The 20,387-nt window shown below is 38.9% G+C and overlaps 1 protein-coding gene across 1 annotated transcript; it reads right to left on the reverse strand.

Annotated features, from left to right (window-relative positions):
* Positions 1-292: 292 nt before the first annotated feature.
* LOC149030143 (putative transcriptional regulator SLK2) lies at positions 293-19,967 on the reverse strand. Its single transcript, XM_089142454.1, has 9 exons — positions 18,939-19,967; positions 18,652-18,783; positions 18,389-18,437; positions 13,466-13,680; positions 13,306-13,374; positions 9,838-9,938; positions 2,241-2,334; positions 2,040-2,109; positions 293-1,650 (listed from the first exon to the last, which is right to left on the reverse strand). The coding sequence occupies exons 1-9, from the start codon at positions 19,683-19,685 to the stop codon at positions 614-616; spliced, it is 2,514 nt and encodes an 837-aa protein (XP_088998580.1). The 5' UTR covers positions 19,686-19,967; the 3' UTR covers positions 293-613.
* Positions 19,968-20,387: the final 420 nt, after the last annotated feature.

Genomic DNA, 20,387 nt, shown 5'->3' on the forward strand with positions numbered 1-20,387 from the left:
AATGACTGGGGACTGCGTATGAACCTCCCTGGAGTTTTGTCTACTAGTCCGTATTGAAGTTTGAACACGTTTTTGGTTGCCTCAAGGCTAAAGTAATTGCTCTTGAATCGGGTCCGAAAGTGCTGGTTTGTGTATGATCTGAAACGAGAGACACATGACCATAGATCAAAGAGATTTCAAATAGGTCAGCTTCCCAAACTGCCGTTGAATGCATAACCAAATTAACAAAAACACCGGAAATGACTGCTCTTTCCAGTTTCCCTTCCTCAAAAAATTTGCACAAATTAAAGGAGAGAGAGAGAGGTGGAATTGGACCCGTATGATATATAGTATTTCACTGGAGGAATAGATTACACTTCCCAGAAATGGCAAACCTCAAAACTGCCAACCTAACATACTAGACAGCTAAAATCCCAGCAATACTCTGTTCGTTTTAAAAAAGAAAAATCCTTTACCCAAAAGCGAGGATAAAAAAGAGAAACGAAAAGCTAGAAGTACAAAAAGCACGATTATCAGGTTTCTGTACAAAAGCGCTTCTTTGCCAGGATAGAGTTGCCTCCACAATGGATCACTACAGCCAATAAGTATCACTTGGTCAGTCGGTCAGTCACACTCAAGCCTTCCAGTCATAGCCAATGTCCCCAGGGTCACTGTTAAATATCCCATTATCCGTAAACTCGTTAGAGATATCCTGAACCATTTCTGACAGATGAAGATTTTGTGGCAAATCACTTGATCTCTGATTAAAGCTATTATCGTTCCCATTTCCACCAACCCCACCTGTATAGTTGCTGTTAGAGGCAGCCTTGAAACTGCTATTCCGTTTTGGAGCCATACCCATAGCACCAGCAGATGCATTGGCAGCAGCAACAGAGTTGTTCCCAAACCCTCCTAACCCATTACTGACCATACCTGTGCCCCCTACAGTGCGCATTTGCATGCCCCCACTTGCAGCAGTTCCATTGAAGCTATTGAATACATCCTCCACCACATTCCCATTTGCATTCTGCCCACTATATGCCTTGTGTTGTTGCTGTTGATGCTGCTGTAATGGTGGCTGTGACTGAAGCGGCTGCTGCTGCTGCTGTTGTACCCCAGAGCCATTATTACTCATCTCCTGCAACAGCTGCTGGATCATGTGGTGTGGTAAGTTCTGGTTTCCCTGAGAAGACTGAGGATGGTTCTGTTGGATGATTTGATTGCTACTAGCATTTAGTGATGGCTGTTGCTGCTGATGGGGATTTGGGTTTCCCAAGCCATTACCGGGAACATTCTGCATGGACACCGGTGGTAGAGATCCAGGACCTTGGAATGGTGATGACTGTGCTTGGCTGGAGCCACTGAAAGCAGATGGAGCTTCCGGTTGAAGCATGTTTGAGTTCGAATTCAAAGAGTTCTGTCTCAGCAAGTTCTGGTAATTGCTCATGGCAACAGCAGACGGTGCTGAACTGTTCAAGACTCCGGCACCACCAACCATGTGGTTACCATTTGGATGATTGCTCAACAAATTAGGATGCATTGTCATTAGCTTACTGAGTGTGTTACGGTCAGTGGGCAGCCCTTGAGCACTTGCTACCTGCTCCATTTCCTGCATCTTCTGCATCTGCAACTTGGCTGCAGCAGACTGTCTAGGATAGGTCTTCAAGCTCTCTGCAAATACGGTCATCTTTCAGATAGGAAAGAGAATGACAACTACTTATAAACACCTAATTTCAAGAATATTCAGAAAGTCCGAATATAGGCAATCACAATCAACCAAATATTTGTTGAGGATCTAATCACTCATCTGTAGTCAAATGCTAGGACATTACCTCACTTGACTAATTTACAACTGTCACAGAAGGAAAGTATTTGAAGTATGATCAGAGATAGAAGAAAGCCAATTTGCCACCCAGAGTTTTTGCTTAATGTTGCTTTTCTTTTCCTCTCCTTTTTCTTTTTGGGGTTGTGGGGCTATTTTAGTGTGCATGCGTGGGTGGGTGTGCGTGTGGGCACGCAGGGGTGAATTAGAGGAGTAACAGTAGTAGCAGGCAACTTACCAATGGGTCCAATACTTCGCTCCCGTCCGAAATCTATCAAGTCTTTCATACTATTTACAACTTCAGCTATCTGCAAACAAAGACAAGACAGAACGTGAATATATCAGAGTGAATGAGGGGGGGGGGGGGGGGACAAAAAAAGGTGTGCAGGGAGAAAGGAAAAACAAAAAAAAAAAAAAACAACAACAACAAAAGGTATACCTGCAAGCACCGAACATATCTTTTCGAAAATCCCAAGTCATTAAGTGACTGTAACTCCAAATTCCTTGCTAGCTGGCGCCCAGCTGTCAGAAACCTAGCATTTTGAAAGTAGAAAAAGAAGAGGAAAGAAGAAAGCAAAGACTCAACATCAGATTCATGTCTACAGAGAAAACTGAATCCCTATGCCTAGAAAAAGTGGGAAAAAAAATAGAGAAAGAGAGAGAGAGAGTCAGACGCAACATCAGATTCAGGTCCACCGTCATACTTCAACCATCTAAATCAACAATGTCCCTAGGAATTAACATACAAGCAATAGGCAATGCATAGATGCAAATACGGCAACTGTATGCGATGCATAGACGCAAACACACCAGCATGACATACATGTGAACAAACAGATATATTATGGAGAAATGCAAATTAAATAGGCAAAATACAAAGCCCCTTTAGACAGGTAAATATCAAACTTCACCACTTGGCAACTGCAAATCATTAAAATCACTCTGAGCTTTGAGGGGAGGAATGTGCTAGAGGAAGAAATAGTGGCAACCAATATTCATAAGAGAACAAGTTATGTATTGAATTAAGTCCTAATTTACCAACAGTGTCCATGTGAATATATTTAGAGACCCCAAAAATAAATAACATGATCACACAGAAAATGGAATACATACGTCATGCACTAGTGAATTATAACATCACAATTAAATACAACTGAAGAAATGCTTTTGATATACTATTCTTAGTAGTGGAGAAAAGTTAGTGTTGGCTGTCCCATTATCCACACATGTCCTGCCCTGGTGAATTATAAACAAGGTTCGAACTCCCAGTTTTGAGGCCTACTTCGGCCAGCCTTGAAACCGAAATGTTAGGGAAATTTCGACCATCTCGGCCAAAACTTGGCACTTCTTCCAGGAAATTTCAATGGGTGGCTTTGGCCCTTATTTTGAAGGGTTTTTGCATACATCCTATATAAAGCATAAATAACACAGTGGAGGATGTATTTAGCATTATAAAAAAACAACAGTGAATAGTACTCATTCATATGTTACCACTTGAGAGACATGCATGTCCGTTCTGACAAGTATGAAAAGTACATCATATCTTAAAAAGCATTACCAAAACTCTAATAATAAGCCGTAAACAAAAATAAAGCATATCCTAAATTATTCTCGAATTCTAGAAATTTTTGGCTTTTTAAAACTATTTTTTTAATCATTATTAATTTATCAATTACATTAAAAAAAATATAAGAGCAGTCATAATAGCCACATCATAATTATATATAAGTATAATATAATAATTGGGTTTTTTTTTTCAATTTTTAAATAATCACAGCAAATATTTAGTCAGTTTCAAATAATTAAATTCGACACCGTCACGGTGTAGATCGAGTGATGGTGTCTCGGATACATTAAATTAAACGTCATCCATCATGTACATAGTCAATGTCTCCCCTAGAATCGAGTCTATTTAGTAGGGTTAGTTCAGAATTGATTCTGTTTTTTTAATTTGATTTTATTTTATAAATTGGAGTCTTGGTGATTGAGTGAGTGTTGTTTCCTTCTATTAAGGGTCATTGAGTTGTAAGTTAGGAAATAGTTATTTCCTAATAAGGAGTCCTAACTTCTAGGTGTTAGTCTAGTAAGTTTGGGTTGCTTAGCAACGAAGTTTCCTTATTAGAGTCCACCTCCTTTGTTTCAAGCTATAAAAAGCCTTTCTAGTGTAAGTTATTTGGAGATTTGATTGATTGAATGAAAATAGAGTCTGAATATTGACTTGGGCAGTCGCAGGGATCCTTGGAGGAGACCCTGCAGCTGGCTTGGTGTTTTGTTTCTTCCAACTTTCAAGACATTCACTCACTGTTTAAAGCATTCAACTGAAGTTCCTGCAGTTCATCAACCAAGTACTAAGCCCCCCACCCCAGCCCTTAACATTCCCCTCTTCAGTCTGCAGCCCTTCCCAATCTCTCCCTTTAATTCTCTGCAAATTCCAGCCCTTCCCTAACCCCTAGAAGCCATCTCCCATCCTCTTCTTCTTCCCCAAGTTTACAGTCCTAACCCTAATAGGAAACCCATATTCCCAGCCTCAATTGAACCCTTTTTCCTTGGTCGCCCTTAAGCCTAGAACCTATTCCTAATCTTATTTCCCCCAATCCAGCCTTATGTGGAGTTTAAACAAAAACCTGCAATTCATCTTCTTCCTTGGATTGCAAAATTTTCAGAATTTCCAGAAATTCAGATTCTGAAATTTCTTAAGCATTAATCATCACATCTGGTTCTGGTTGAAGAACATCTATAGAAAACAGTTTTGAATATTAGAACCAGCAACCCTATCCAGCCAAAACCCATTCCCAAAACCCTAACATCAATTGAGTCCTAGTTGGTCAAGGACTGGAATTTCCATATCTAAGTTGAATTCCTACTTCATTTCAGACCTGAAATCACACCAGCAGCCTTATAACCCCTAAAACCCTTAGCCAAAGCCTCCATAAACCCCAGTTGAGTGCTGGAATTTAATTAGAAGATCCTGAAGTCTAACCCTAAACCTGGGTTTGCATCATTACATCTACTTTTGTTTCCTTCATCTCTTAAGTAGTACCACGTGGCTCTTATAGCCCACAACTCTGCTAATCTTTCCAATAACTCCTGCCTACGTGCCACTTTCTACTTGTTACTCCATAAAGCTAACCCCCATCAGACCAATACCATGAATATAACAAACCACACTAACTTGTACAATAACCATGAAGCCACTCCTTGTGTGATGCCCCGCATCTTCTTATATTATTATTTTATTATTGTGTGTGAATGTGTCAGTCTTTAAGATTATTAAAAGATTATGATGGTTGGTTTGATGGTTTAATCAAATGATTTGAGTGTAGTTAAAGAATAGCTCAAATGAGGCTAGATTCCAATTCACATTTTGGTCGAGGTTAGACATCGTTTGTGGGTCCACAACAGTGGAATTAGATTGAACTGAAAACGAGGAAATGATCAACATAATTTTTTGAACCCGGAGGTACTAATATTAGCACATCAAGAGTGGGTCCTACGTAAGATAATAGAGCAGACCCATAAGCCCATGAAGAAGCCCACTATATAATTAAATCTACATGTGTATACATAATACATTTTATACATGTATATAATATATATATATATATATATTAAATATTAAATAATATATTATATATATTACATATGTTATATCATGGCAAAAGATTAAGAGAGAGAGAAGGAGACAATGACACCTCCCTCTCTCTCCCACCTACGTGGTACTTTTCTCATGAAAGGGAGCATGCATAAATGCATGAGCTGTTAATCATATATTATATGTTAGGTTTTAGGGTATGAGAGGGAAGAGGAATTGAATGAAAAAGTTAATATTAAAATGTGAAAGGTAGTTTTTGCATGTAAACATAATAGAAGTAAGAGAAACAGAAGAAAGGAGAAAGACTTCAGTATAGGAGCCATTAAAGGGTGAAAGAGGAGAGAGAAGAAAGTATAGAGCATAAGAGAGAGAAAGAGAACAAGAGGAGAGGAGAAACAGCCATTAAAAGAGGAGAATAAGGGAGAGATAGAATTAAAAATGTAGATAAGAGAGGAGTGGAGAAGTGGAAGTGAAGTAATGAATGCAAAATCAGAGAGAAATAGAGAAAGTGTAGAGAAGCCATTAAAGGCCTAGAGGAGAGAGAAAGAGTGGGGAGGAGAAGAGAGAGAAGAGGAAGACAAGAGAGCAAAGAGAGGAAGACCGGGAGGAGAGAGGAGAGAGGAGAGAGGAGAGAGAAAATTAAATAAAAGGGGAAAATCTCCCGTTGGTTCCCGCGTATTCGAAATAGCCAGTAATTATTCGGGGTACAGGAGGAAGAGCGGATTTTAACGGAACCAGGGTCAAGACACACACGCATGGAACAGGAACAAGTAAGTGATATTGATCAACCTATGTATGTTAAGTGGGTGATTCCCTTTAGTAGACATGTAGCATTCACATGATGACATGAAATCTATTTTATTTATTTGTTGATGCAAATTATGGAAAGTGCATGATATATGTCTTTGTGTATTGAACAAAAATGCTGGGATTGGATGACAGATTAATGACTTGATTGAACTGTTTGAATTGGAATGTTGATAGTATTCTTGAATTGTTAATCATGAATTTGAAAGGACGCTTATGCATGTTAAATGTAAATTATCATGCTCTCATATTTAAATGATTGAATTGCATGAACTGTGTTCAGATGAAACTGAATGATGATTGAAATGAAAAAGATACATTGAGATAGACTGAGCATGGTAACGCAATGCTGAATTGAATATGAAAAGAGTAAAAGAAAAAGAAATGAAAATGTAATGGCTTCTGTAAATCCTGGTGCTTAATGTACCCAAATGGGAAGGCATGAAGCAAGACTGAAAAGTGAAAAGAATGAGTTTGTGCCGATGGCAAGGCCTTGTGCCTAGAAACCACTTCGGTGGTGAAGGGACAGAAGCCACTTCGGTGGTGAAGAGAAATGTATATCCTCTAAATTTGCCTAGGCTTAAGACTATAATGTCAGATAACAGAAAGGAAAATAAATGAAAAGAAAATTGAAATGCATAATGTTATGTGACTTTGATGTGATAATTGATGAATGATGAATTGCCTGACTTACTTACATGGTTGTCTATATTGCTTACTGGGCGGCAAAGCTCATTATTGAAAATGTTGACAGGTCCTTAGATACGTGATAAGGGCAAGGGTAATGCCACCTGATAGTACCTTTAAAGTTGAAGATAGAAACCTTTTTCTTTTTGTTGCAACTGATGTTGGTTTAACTTAACTGTGAATGTATATATTTCTTTTAAGATCGTATATACTTTACTAGACACTGTTGAAAGGTCAAATGTAAACATAACATGGCTTTACACTGTGTACATATGTTTATGAGTCAAACTGTCAAACAGGTTGTTTGTTTGTTCTTGAGAATGTTTAGTTTAGTATTTTGTTGTAGTAGTTTATAAACAGGTTGATAAAGGAAGGAACTGTCACGTGCCCTAGTTAAATGTCCATAATGTGGGCCCCACCAAGCCTATGAAACTGGGGTCGTGACACCTTGAATGTAACAAAGTCCATGCAAGCTATGCACATAATACATTGACCACAAAACTAAAATAATGAAAGAAACAAGCATAATAACCTAAACATAATTATAGTAGTGAAGTAAATCCCATTTTCATATTTTGAAATGAAAAGAAAACGAATAGAGGGGGAAAAATAAAAAACTAAGAAACAGATCTACCCTAACCCTCCAACCCCCCCCGGCAAAAAAACAAGGGGGGGGGGGAATTGCAAATAAAGCATACTGGTTTGATTTCAAGACAAATCAAGGTGCCACTTACGACCAGCATGACACATTGGTGACCAAAGCAGATGTTTTCTTGCTTAACCAAAGGCATCACTCAGACTTCCACTTCATCACCAAGGCAGATACTTTTTTATTATCACACATCATCTTATGGTTAACCTGAATTTGCATAAAATTTGATAAGGTTCACTCCTGACCTTGTTCGATGTTCACCTATTTTTGTGATGCATGTGATCTTGTTAGAAGTGTTACCTGAAGCTAGGGTTCATACTACCTATCCTCGGGTTAGGCCCCCAACCCTCTCCCTTCCCCCACCCCACCCCCACCCTTCAAAAAAAAAAAAAGAGAGACAAAAAAAGAGAAGAAAATTATCATGCATCATTCACACATTGCTCTAGATAAGAAGAATAGCTAATCCACTGAATGTGAGTGTATAAAGTAAATGTTAACCCCAAAAAGAGTATAAAGTAAATGACATAGACAAATCACTTAACAGCTGTTTTATTTGAAATAAGCTTTGTGTGTTGGGACTTGGGATATATACATATGGGAACTTTGATCCCATGGGATATTTGTAATTGGGCACTCTAATTACTCTAAAATACAAGTAGAATTCAGAAAATGGAATTTATTATTATTATTATGGGATAATTACTGTTGCCCCCTGTAGTTTGATTTTATTACTAATAAAACCCTGTTTTTTACAAAATTACTTTTGCCCCCCTTCCTTATAACGGTGTTAAGTAGCCGTTAAGTTTGAATATGTAATGTCTAATTTGCCCTTCATTAAAATTAATAAATCAAAAGACGATGCTACCCCATTAATAAAAACCAAATTAAATGTCAATTTTACCGTAAACTTTATTTATTTTGAATTAATGAATAAACTCCAAATTGGTTTCCCACCTTCACTAAACTTCATTTATTTTTAATTCATTTATTTTGAATTAAAGAAATAGGAAAAATCCAAATCCGATTTGTTTTCCCACCTTCACTACACTTCATTTATTTTGAATTCATTTATTTTGAATTAAAGAAATGAGAAAAATCCAAATCCAATTTGGTTTCCCAACTTCACTAAACTTTATTTATTTTGAAAATATTTTAGGTGATATTCAATTTCCAATTTTAGTTGAATTCGATTTTCCTTCATCTTCGGTTTCTATTTGAATTTTATTCAATCATTCTTTCTTTATTTAGTGTTTTTTTTTAGAATAAAACGGATTATAGTTACTTTTTTCTCCACAATTAATTAAGGGTACTACTGTAACTTGACAAAATGGTAAATAAGTAAAGAGATAAGTATAAGGATATTTTGAGGTTTTTGAGAAAATATAAAGATGCCACATCATCAGTAAACTAACGGAACTTAACAGTAGGGGGGCAATAGTAATTGTAGACAAAGTTAAATGTTGGATTAGTAATTTTGAAAAGTACAGGGGATACAATAGTAATAAAATCAAAGTACAGGGGGCCAATAGTAATTATCCCTATTATTATTTTGAGAACAGGAAAACATGGCTACTTCAATACTTGAACTAGAGTCATATTTTGAGTCTATTTCCTTTATTATTTCAGATTCCTAGCCAATTTAGATTATATTATTGGTTAAAGATGGGATTAGGTCATTCTATTTTACTGTCGAAGTTTATTTTTGAGTCTTCTATGACTTTTGAGGGTCTAAAAGCATTGCACACGGATTTGATTAATAAAATCTTAGTTGGGCCTTTGTGGAAATCCTAGGCTAGGATCGGTGAGATTTCCACACCACCTTTTTCCCATTCCCTTGCCCACTGCCCCCCCCCCCTCTTTCACCAGTCCATCGGTTCTTGATTCCAAAACTCAGCTTAAGTTGAAGAATGCTACAAAATTTGGAATTTATAGTCAAAACAGATAGTCGCGTTGATCTATTAGATTCTCATACCTAGACATGTGACAACTATGGTCAGGGTACATCTCCATCAACCAAATCAGCAGAGACAACCCTACCTGAGGTTTCAAAGAAAAGTTGAGATTTCTTTTGAGATCTATTCTCTTTGGGTACCCTTTTTTCGATTTCTTTTGATCCTGAATGGGGTTTGTCATACTCCGATTCTTGTCTTACGTTTGTAGACTTTGGGATGAAAATCATCAAAAGATGCGATACGTTCCAACAGACAGAAGAAGATAATCAAGTAGAACACCATAGGAAGGAAACTTCCAGGCCCCAACAAACAAAGAAAAATGAAGAAGCAGGGGGTCGGGACTCACATATTGCAGTTTGTTTGGAGAGCCTCAGCTGACAGTCCAGCAGATCCACTATCAGCAACGCTATTTTGATATTTCTGTGCAACCTGTAGCAACTGGTTCACCTGCGAACATGAAGAAATATGTCAATTTGCAAGATCACGAGTGTCAAATGACTCATCTATGAGAAAGAATACATTCAAACTCCAAATCATCAGTTGATTTACTGCAGAATTTCTGCTTTCAACATATGAAACAGAGTAAGAACTCATCTCTACTGCTGGATATTGGTTGCACCACTAATTGCAGAATGCAATTCGTTTAAATGGCTGAGTGCAAAATGTGTGAAACCAAAGAAGAAAATAGGGCCTCTGTTCCCCGTTCACCCCGCCCCCGATAAGAAAGAACCAACTAACAGTATATGAGATGCTCTTGACCAATGAAAAACAAATTGAAACAAAGTTGATGATTCAAGCGATCTCACTCTGGCACAAATCAGTAACCACTTGATAGCAAAATATTGAAATCATAGGAAATATGAACTATAAAAAGCCTAAAAACTCCCAAGCAGAAACCAAAATTGATACCTGACTCCCATCTTAAAAGCTTAAGAATGATTTTCAAGGAATCAGTCTGCTAAGACCAGCCCCATCCCAAAAATGGGGACCCTTTATATCCACTATATTAAGGACAGTTTGACCAACTTTACTGTTATCATCAGGAATTATATATTAGCCCCACTGGCAAGTCTCTGCACATGCTCCAGGGGGGAAGGAGCCTGTCAACACTAATCTCTACTCAGAAAACAAAAACCTTATGATTGCACTGTCAACAGGTGCAACAGAGCCAGGTTAGGCTGGTTTCAGAAACCCAGGCCTAGTCTAAGTTTCCTGGGGGCTGGGGCACTGCTAAAACCCCACCGAATTGGGATAGGATAACTTGGCCTTATTTTGACATTCATGCCACTTCACTAGCCCAATAGTAACCAACTTCTTTGTAGGTAGGCCTCAAGTAATGCAACCAACACTTGTTTGAGAGATGTTTTGGTAAAAATATGGGTTAGACTTCAATTTTTAGTGACTAACACCCATCGCAAGGGTGGTAAGCCCTTTAACAATACCCCAACCACGGGGAAGAATAACAAGTTCCAAGTGTATGTCATTTTTCTGTGCAAACCACTGAGAGTTCTTTTAAGTGGAGAGTTGCTATGAGTTGACTTCCCCCCAGTGGTTCAAAGTCCAGGAGTATCCTTTTAGGTACTTAAGGTGATCAAATCCCAACTCCTATGCTGACTCTGGAAGCAGTCCTCACATAATATTCCATCACATATAAGGAGATTTATAATACCATACCCAACATCCCCCCCCCCCCAAATTTCCTTTTATTCTCACCACCAAAACTACAACCCTGCCCCTTCTCCTATCCCACTCACCCTACCTCTCAAACCTGCAATTCAGCTGATGTAACCCTCAAATTGAGGGCCAGTGTTCAGGATCAATTAGATAGAATTAAGCAGTAAATTAGGGTTCCTTGAACTCTGCAGTTATGAGGTAGGGGTTGTTTTTGAAGGATCTAGGATTTGGAAAAGGGCCAAGCTAGGTTCAGCTAGTGTTAGAAGGGCTAGGTCTATGGAATTTCAAACCTGAACCTTGCTGTAATTTTATTTCAGAATTGACACTCTTTAGGTTCTAGGGTTTGGGAAAATTTAGGGTTTTTAGTTTTAGGGTTTCTAGGGAGTGGCTAGGGTTAGGGTCGAATGTAGAAGAGGGGTCAACTGAGAGGGTTTGAGAGATCTAGAAGATAGAAGGTTAGGGTTACTAGGATTTTGGGGAAGAAGATAAAGTGCAGAAATTTTAGGGCTTTGAGGAGAATCTAGGGATGAGAATGGGGATCAAAAGTTAAGAAAGGGGAGGGTGTAATTGTGCCAAAAGGGATTGGGATGGGGTAGAGGGGAGGGGAGACCTAGGGTTTAGACTTTGGGGAAGAATTATGGCTGCCGCAAGAGAGAGAAAAGAGGGGAAAGGGGAAGGTGCAATAGGGAGGCTTAGGGAAGGAAAAGGGGGGGGGGGGTATTGACCTAGGGCTGTGATGGGAGATTGGGGTTGGGGGATGGGGAATTGGGGAACAGAAGAACTAGGGTTAGGGGAAAGAGGAAAGGGCTGCCACAGGCTCGGCAGCGGGAAAAGAAGTCTCTGATGGGAGAGAAGAGAATAGCAAGGGTAGAGGCAGGAGTGGCAGATTTAAGTACTTGCAAAGGAGAGGGAACTTGATAAGTGCAGAAAATAAGAAACACTAGCAGCCGCAGGCCTTCTCCCGGGAAATCCATGACCCAAAATCAATTTTTCCTACAAAGTCTATTAAATAATTTATAAGCTGTCTTGTTTACAAGTAAAGGGCTATATTTAGAGCCTTACACTAAAGGATTCATACTAGACTCTAAATTCGAAAGCAATTCAAACTAGGATTTATATCTTACTTATGAGTCCCATTCTACTAAGGACTCTCGCATGACTCAAACTAGAATGATTCAAATTGCAAAACAAGAGTAAGACTAGTCTCCAGTAGAATTTGGACTACCACTAAAGGAATCCTTCTCAAATTTGACTCCTAACCTGACTAGGAGTTTTTCTTAACTTGACCAAAACTAAATCAAACACCAGAACAGAAGTAGGGACTCCTACCAGCCTGCTGAATCCAACTAACCCTTACTGGACTCGCTGAGGCCACTCAAAATTACCAAAATTACCAAAATTCCCTTTGTGCAATTTTTGTTCATACAAATTACTGAAATGCCCTTTGTGCTGCCACCCTAGGCCCTGTTTCGGCCCCTGGAGTGGCCCTGGGTCTGGTTCACATCATCAGCAGATATGACCATCAACTCCAACCCTCATTTCAACCCTAGACTACCCCCATAACCCCTCCACTCGATCCCTATTGAAGCTCCATCAAACCAGCGTAAACCTGATAACTCTAACCTAACAAGCCTAAAATGTGCAACTTCTGTTTTCCTAAGTTTTTAACAATCAGAAACCTCATCCTTCTAAGGAGACCATCACCCCTACAGAAACTGGAGTCAATTTACATCCCATCTCTTAATTCTCCTTCAAATTCCTTTGACCAGCCTCTCCTATGTTGCCTCAACCAACCCCATCTTAGTAACCACTACCAGACCTTTACCCTAGCCTGCAAATTAGTCCTTTAAAGCCCCATTCACATTTGATTCATATGAACCCTAGACAGTCCCCTCATAACAAATGCTTGAAACCCTTAAGGCCAAAAGCCTCAGTCGGTACAGTTTTCCTTTAGTTTCTTTTAATAAAAATGTTGGCAAAATAGCCATTGGTCAAACCCATCAATCCAAGGCTACATTATCTGGCCTTAGAAAACTACTAAAAAAGTTACTAAGCCAGCCAAAGCTTTCTAGCTTTCATGTACCTTTAAGAAGATTGTGGAGGCAAGTAAATGCAAAATCTAAAGAACAAAGGCAAGTACCTGTGGTGTTACCAGTCTACGAGGCAAAAGTTCCTCGTGACGCCGTGCACAGAATTCCCAGGACAATATCTATATAAGGGAAAGTCACAACTGTAAGAGATCAAACAATATGAAATTAAGAATGAAACCCATTACCATGCTACGCACATAATGTCCTTACTTTCAGGTCAGGAGTGAATATTATACGAAGTTGGCCCTCACGAACTACACGAAGTTGCTCATAAACACTCTCTTGAACTGCTTTCCCATACTCCAGCATCATCAGTCCTGAAGGAAACCTACATTCACGTGGCAGGTCCACAAACAAAAGTTCGTCGATAACACCACTGTCAAACTTGATTTTATTAAGCCGGGGGAGAACATCGAAAGTTGCCTCTGTTCCAAATATGAATAGAAGTGAGACAAAGAAAGAAAAATATCTACCACCAAAGTTGAATACAAATACAAAGTGTCTGATGCAGCACAACCAGAACCTAGAAGATAATTTTCATATTTGGTGGGCCCATTAGTGTCTTTTGTAATACATTCAGACCCAAACATAACTAGAGCATGTGAATGAAATGTTAAAGTACAATGTTGATAGAGAAGCCTCAGGAAGCACGCTGATTTGTGCTGTCTTTTGGCCTTTGTAATGTTCTTTGTGGAAATACCATGCCCCTTTACTATTAAATTAACTAAGGTAGTTATTTTTCTAACATAAAACAGTTCAATAAAGACAACAGGCAAGTGACGCTTAGTACCGATTTCACACGCATACTTGTATACATATATGATGGTCTTAACAAGTTTATCTTACTCTGAATGGATGATTATCAATTTCATGTACTACAGAATGCACTTCATTCAAATGTAAAAATAACCACCAGAAAGAACTAAATCCATTTCATCAAAACTGAAGAATTGAGAAAATATTCTTGATGTCAGAAGAATATTGACTTCTTAAACTTCTAGCATTTCTTTCTCCACTCACCAACTGGATCTCCTTTTTCTAAATAATAATAATAATAGGGCTGCTTCTCTAGATTCATATGAATAGACTTCAGGTGATTGCAAGATGATTGTTGGAGTTAACAATTTTCAGCCCCATCAGCTATATGAACCAGATTAATACAACTTACTGCCTACCATACAAAACCAAGACTTCATCAGGACAAATACATATAAAAATACCAGGTTAATCTGCTCTCCACAAAGTAACACCCCCTCCCCCCGATTAATATAACTTACTGCCTACCATACAAAACCAAGACTTCATCAGGACAAATACATATAAAAATACCAGGTTAATCCGCTCTCCACAAAGTAACACCCCCCCCCCCCCCCCCAAAAAAAAAAAGGCACAAACCCACAAGAAAAAAAAAGTGGGCTAGTGGATCTCCATCACTTTCCTTCATAATAGCACATTATAACCAAAATAAAGGTCCTCTTCACAAACAACAACCAGAAGAATGGGCAATACGATGACCCTCCACATCCTAGTAGCAGGAGCCTTAGTGCTGGGTATGCCCTCTACTCATTTTAAGCTGAAATTGCACTAGTGTGCTTTTATGGACCTCTATCATGTTGACTAATCCATGTACTGTCATGCAGCACATAGTGAAGGCATTAAACATCACTAGGCACTGAGACAAGGAAGAAAACCACAAAAAGGCAGACACAGGTCAAGGACGGATCTCATTGGAGAACCAATCGCTGGAATTGTAAAACCTACCGCACAACCATACTGTCAGATCCTTTTGATAATATGTAACCCAGGTAATCATTCAGGGAGCCACAGTTAGGGCCCACAAGTACAAAACATTATTTTTTTATGGAGGTCTTCTGGTTAACTTTTAGAGATTGAAAGCCAATTATTCCTCCAATATTTGCAATAATTGCTTTCAATGCTTACTCCTATGGATTTTGAGATGCAAACTTTTGATGGATGCTAATTCGAAATTCCTGAACCCAAGGGAATTCTAGGTTTTTCAAATTCTAGGTTCTTCAGTCTATATATTGGAGGGGGACATTCACTCAAAGTGGCACTTTGGAAGTTCAGCTAGGGCTCAACTTTGTAACCAAGGAGGGATTATCTCACATTTCTTTGAGGGTGATTTATGATGTTTCAAGAGCTATGATGGAGATCACCATGATCAACCTTGGAATAAGAAAGCAGACTTCATTGAGGCATCAGATATCAGACATTTGGTTTTTCAAGTGACCATCATGTTCTAATATAGACTGAAGAATGTTGAGTCCAGACATGTTTTGGTATCTCACATTTCGTATTGTGGATGGGTTACTGGTGCATGTCCAACAACACATTTTGGATCACTTGTGCACCCAACCAATTAACAAGTACCTCAAATCTAATAGCCAGTGGTAATCTGGCAATATATCAGTTTTGGATAATTCAAGGTGATATTTGTAACTAAGAAGTGATGGGACTTGAAGGCTTGTCCAGGCAGAATCATAGGGACAGATTGTAAAATCAGGGCAAACTAGAATAAGGTAGATGTAAAGGGGCATTAATGGAAAGTAATAGAATAAGTACAGAGGCAAGAGAATCATGGAATGAGGGAATAGGGATGACAAGAGGACACCTTCAAACTTTGGTTAAGAAACACAACCAGCAGTAATCAAACTTAGGAAAAATCAACAGGAGTACCTCATTTGATCGCTAACTAGCCTAATAAAATAAAAAAAGATAAAAGTTTATAAATTCATTTATCTATCACCCATCTTCATATGGATTCCTCAAAGGTTTCAACTGATCCAAAGAATTGCTCCTCCATCAAACACCTTGCCAAGGCAACGAAAACTGGATATCTCAAAGTGTTGATGGGTTAGATACCAATTTAAGGCTCTAGCTCAATCAATTTACCATCCCATGTATGTCGAAGCACCCATTTGTAATCCATGGTAAACTTAATTGGACAAACTTAACCACTGAGAAAGACACAATGGGTTTACCTCTCTACAAATTGCACCCCTATATGGATGAAGCGAGACTCAGCACTTTGAAATGCAATAGGGACACCTTCAAATCCATAGTCAGTAACAGACACAATTGAAACCGAGCAGGAGACCTTGATTCTACCTCTCTACCAAATTTCACCCCTATATGGCTGTGACACTAGAAAATACGATCATGCCACCTTCAAATCCACAAACATAAAGATGTAAAAGAATATGGATACAAACTATTTGACACCTGAAGGGGCGTCAACAAGAAAATCCCTTCCAATAGTCTGGTTCAAGATTTCTATCCCGAGGCCCATGTCACCAACTAAAACAGAGAGCTACCTTGAGATCTTGACAAGATCTTCCCAAGTTGGTGGAATTCCCCCCCCCCCCCCCAAACTTGAGGCTCCAACTCAAGGGTAAAGGGTTCAGTTGGGGCTGAAACTTGCTGTCCAGCCTATTAAACAAAGTGGTGACATCATATTTATGAAGAAAAAAAAATGATAAGTATAAATATGGGTTCCACTTTGGTCCCCAACAGGGAAACCACTATGCTGGAGTGAAACCTTAAAATAGCCTATTGTACCCAAAAAATATACCTAGTCATTAATGCTCAAAGTTCAAAATTCAAACAAGTCTAAACAGTATACATGTAAGGGTGTCAATCGGTACAGTTTCGGTAAGTCGGTACGGTTTAAGTACGGTACCAACTTTGAATACCGAAACCAGAACTGTACCATACCGAATTTACACGGTATGGTATGGTTTTGGTATTTGCAAAAACAGTTCGGTATTAAATAGGTTTGGGAAAACGGTTTAAACATGGTATCGAGTGTGGGACAAATTTTGGTATAAACGAACCCATGCCACTTTTGTTATTAGTTCATTAAGATGCTAATGAAATTGCGATCAAACAATCGATAGAATCAGATATTAATAGAGACAAAACAAGTAAATCTAATTAATAGAGACAAAGCAAGTAAATCTAAGAAAAAGAATAAAGCAAAAAACGAAAAACTGAAACAGGGAATTAAGGATAGGGTAAAGGTGAAGTGTTTTAATTGTAAAATTACATTTATATCCCTTAATTTGGTACAATACGAATTCGGTACGGTTTCGGTACATACCGACATTATGAGTACCGGAACCGTACCGAAGAAATTTGGTTTCGGTATGTACCATACCAAATTTTGAACTGTGTGGTACGGTGTGGTTTTAGACGGCGCGATTTGGTATGATCAAACGGTTTCGGTACGCAATTGACACCCTTATATACATGTTTATAGTTCAAATTACAAAGTATAAATGATAATCCAACTATCAAAGTAACAACTCAAGAGTCTGAACTTCAGACCGATGTGCTAATCAAATTCTCTCGTCTCGTTAAATGGAAAAAACAGAAATATTTGTGAGATCTTGGGAGATCTGACCAAATGGAACAAACCAGCTGCAAGAAATATTACACTGAGGTTTGAGGGTATCTAAGTTTCCAACTTCTTGTAGAGGAGGCCCCCTTGTGTGAAAACCTGAATAATATGTAATCAAGTTTAACTTTCTAAATGCAACTAAGGACTCTCAGACAGAAAGGGTTGCATTTGTCACACCAGACCATTAAAATCAAAAATAAAACCAAGTTAGACCAAGTTCTTGCTGAGTTGGTGCACTTTATTTTAGTTAAAACTAAAGCATCAAAATCAAAGCCAGATTTGCGTGGGAAGCTTAAAACTACAATAAAATTCCATGATATACCAAATTTGGCTGAGATACCAAGATATTAAGTTGCAAGGCAGTTGATCTCGAAATCTCTAGGGGAAATTTTTTACTATAAAAAAGGAAAAGGGATATCACAGAGTTCTCGTACTATGCTGTGGGACATGAACATGGTAGAGCGTAATTGATTTAATGTTAAAAATTATGGAATTGCCAAGAGCATTGATCACTAATAACGAGCCCAATAAATTTAAGCAGAAAACTTAAAATGGAGAAATATACACATTATAATCCAAGCGTTATTGGTAATAAGAGTAGGACAGAAGGTTCTGGAAGTACATGAAATTGTGAAACTGTAACATTTTGTGGTCAGAGAACATGAAATACATGAATCCGAACTTTATTAATAAGATAGTGCTTCTTCACTTACCGAAGCCCCTTCCGGATTTAGCGCCACAAATGTCACAGTGCCACGCATCCTGGAACAAGTAAAATAATTCTAATCCAATAAGGAAGAAGAAGAGGGCATATTTATGAACGTATGCATAGAATAATTACAAGGATATATATGGAAGGGGGAAAAAGCAGATCTGAAAGTAATTCAGATGGAAAACATTAATGTTTATTGCTAATAAAAAAGTAATAATACCCGTTACTGGTAGAAAGAATATATTGATGGCACAAAAAACTGACCATGGCTGCCTGGGGGAAAACTCCAAGTGCATGATGTCCAACATTATCATATAAGGACAAACACCATCTTTTCTTAGAACGAGGAGCAAAATATTCTGTAACGAATTTCCTCCAATAGATTATGCTATTATCCTGGGAGAGAAGTAACGTATAAGAGAGTTGCACTTTCCATATAGTGCAATGGCTTAATTGCCAACATGACAAAAACAGACAATTATTAATACTGAGACAGCTAAATGCAGCTTCATAGCTCTTTAACCTATATATCACAGGCAACACCAACTTACAGATGGCCTATGACGATGATGATATATGTACTGCATTAGTCTACGGGCACATATGCCATTCTCATATGGGCGCTTCACAGGCTGCAAGCCCTGTTGTTGAAGATGTTGCCTCATCTGCTGCTGCTGCTGCTGTTGCTGCTGCTGCTGTTGCATATGGGCTCTCTGCATCTGTGGCAGAGTCTGCAAAAATTGTTGTTGCTGCTGCTGCTGCTGTCGCATTCTCTGCTGCTGAATCATAGCTTGTAATTGAGGATTGTGACCTTGTAACTGCATTGTGTCTGGTCTTTGCAATAACTGTTGAAGAACTTGTTGCTGGAACATATCCTCTTGTCTGTTATCAAGTCTGGGTTTCTTATGAATCTGGGATAAATTATTTGGTTCCTGAGCTAAGGAGTTGGATAACTGAGGGCCAGTAGGAACAGAAACTGGGCCCGTTTGAGTGGTGGGCTGGGATGTAGCTGAGGAAGTCCTTTGCTGAGGCTGCCTCTGTTGTACGTGTTGTGATCCCTGCTCTTGATGAGAGCTCTGCTGAACAATTGACGATCCATCAATCACGGAAGAACCTGAAATTCCTATAGAAGAGAACGACATCGGCGATGCAGGGACACGCAGGTACTCTGTGTTTATACTTGCACTTCTCTGCAAGTGAGGACCACCTGAAAGTGCAGAATTAGCGTCTGTAACCAATGAACTTGCCCCAACGCTTGGACCGGAGTTTGCTGTGCTGTTTAAGACGGTCCGATTCATGTCCCCAGAGATGGGAACCAAATTCGAACGGCCTGCTGAAATCGAATTTGCTGAGTTCAAGTATGAGTTTAGTGGGACGTGAGGGTTTCCATCTCCTTGATAAAAGATGCCAGAGTTCGAGGATGACTGGCTTGGGCCTCCAGCCACCCTCGACGGTACCACTGGGGGCACCCCAGACTGCTGGCCGGAATCCAAGTAACTGTCCAAAGCCAGCCCTAAAAACCCTCGCGAATAATTAACGGACGAAGCCTTATTGAAGAACTCCCAGAACACAACGTAAATTCAACACAAAATCACGGAAGAGGTGCTCTTCAGCGAAAGTGGAGACAGATCCACTATCACCTATCTCTGACTTGGTGGATCCCCAAAGAGATGGGAGTGAATCTATGAGGTCAAATCCGACAACTGTTTCGAGAGTACAATAGTCCACCCAGTTCTCAAGTTCTCTGCAAGGAGAGTAAAGTTAATAACCAAAGACACTGAAAGGAGTAAACACAGTAGCTGTAACGGATAGTGAAGAAAGCGAACAAGAAAACAAGACAAAGCGAAAGACTAAAAGCTACCTAGTCCGAGTAATAAAAACCCAAGATACGTGAAGAAAGAAACCAGAACAGATGCCCAAGCTAAAAGTTCGCAATGCAAATAAAACCCTAATTTTATTCCACTTAAGAGACCTCCGAAAAGAACGAAATCAAAGAAACT

Source organism: Hakea prostrata, chromosome 1, assembly GCF_041222555.1.
Source record: "Hakea prostrata isolate BN-2017 chromosome 1, UWA_Hpros_2, whole genome shotgun sequence".
Lineage (NCBI taxonomy): Eukaryota > Viridiplantae > Streptophyta > Magnoliopsida > Proteales > Proteaceae > Hakea > Hakea prostrata.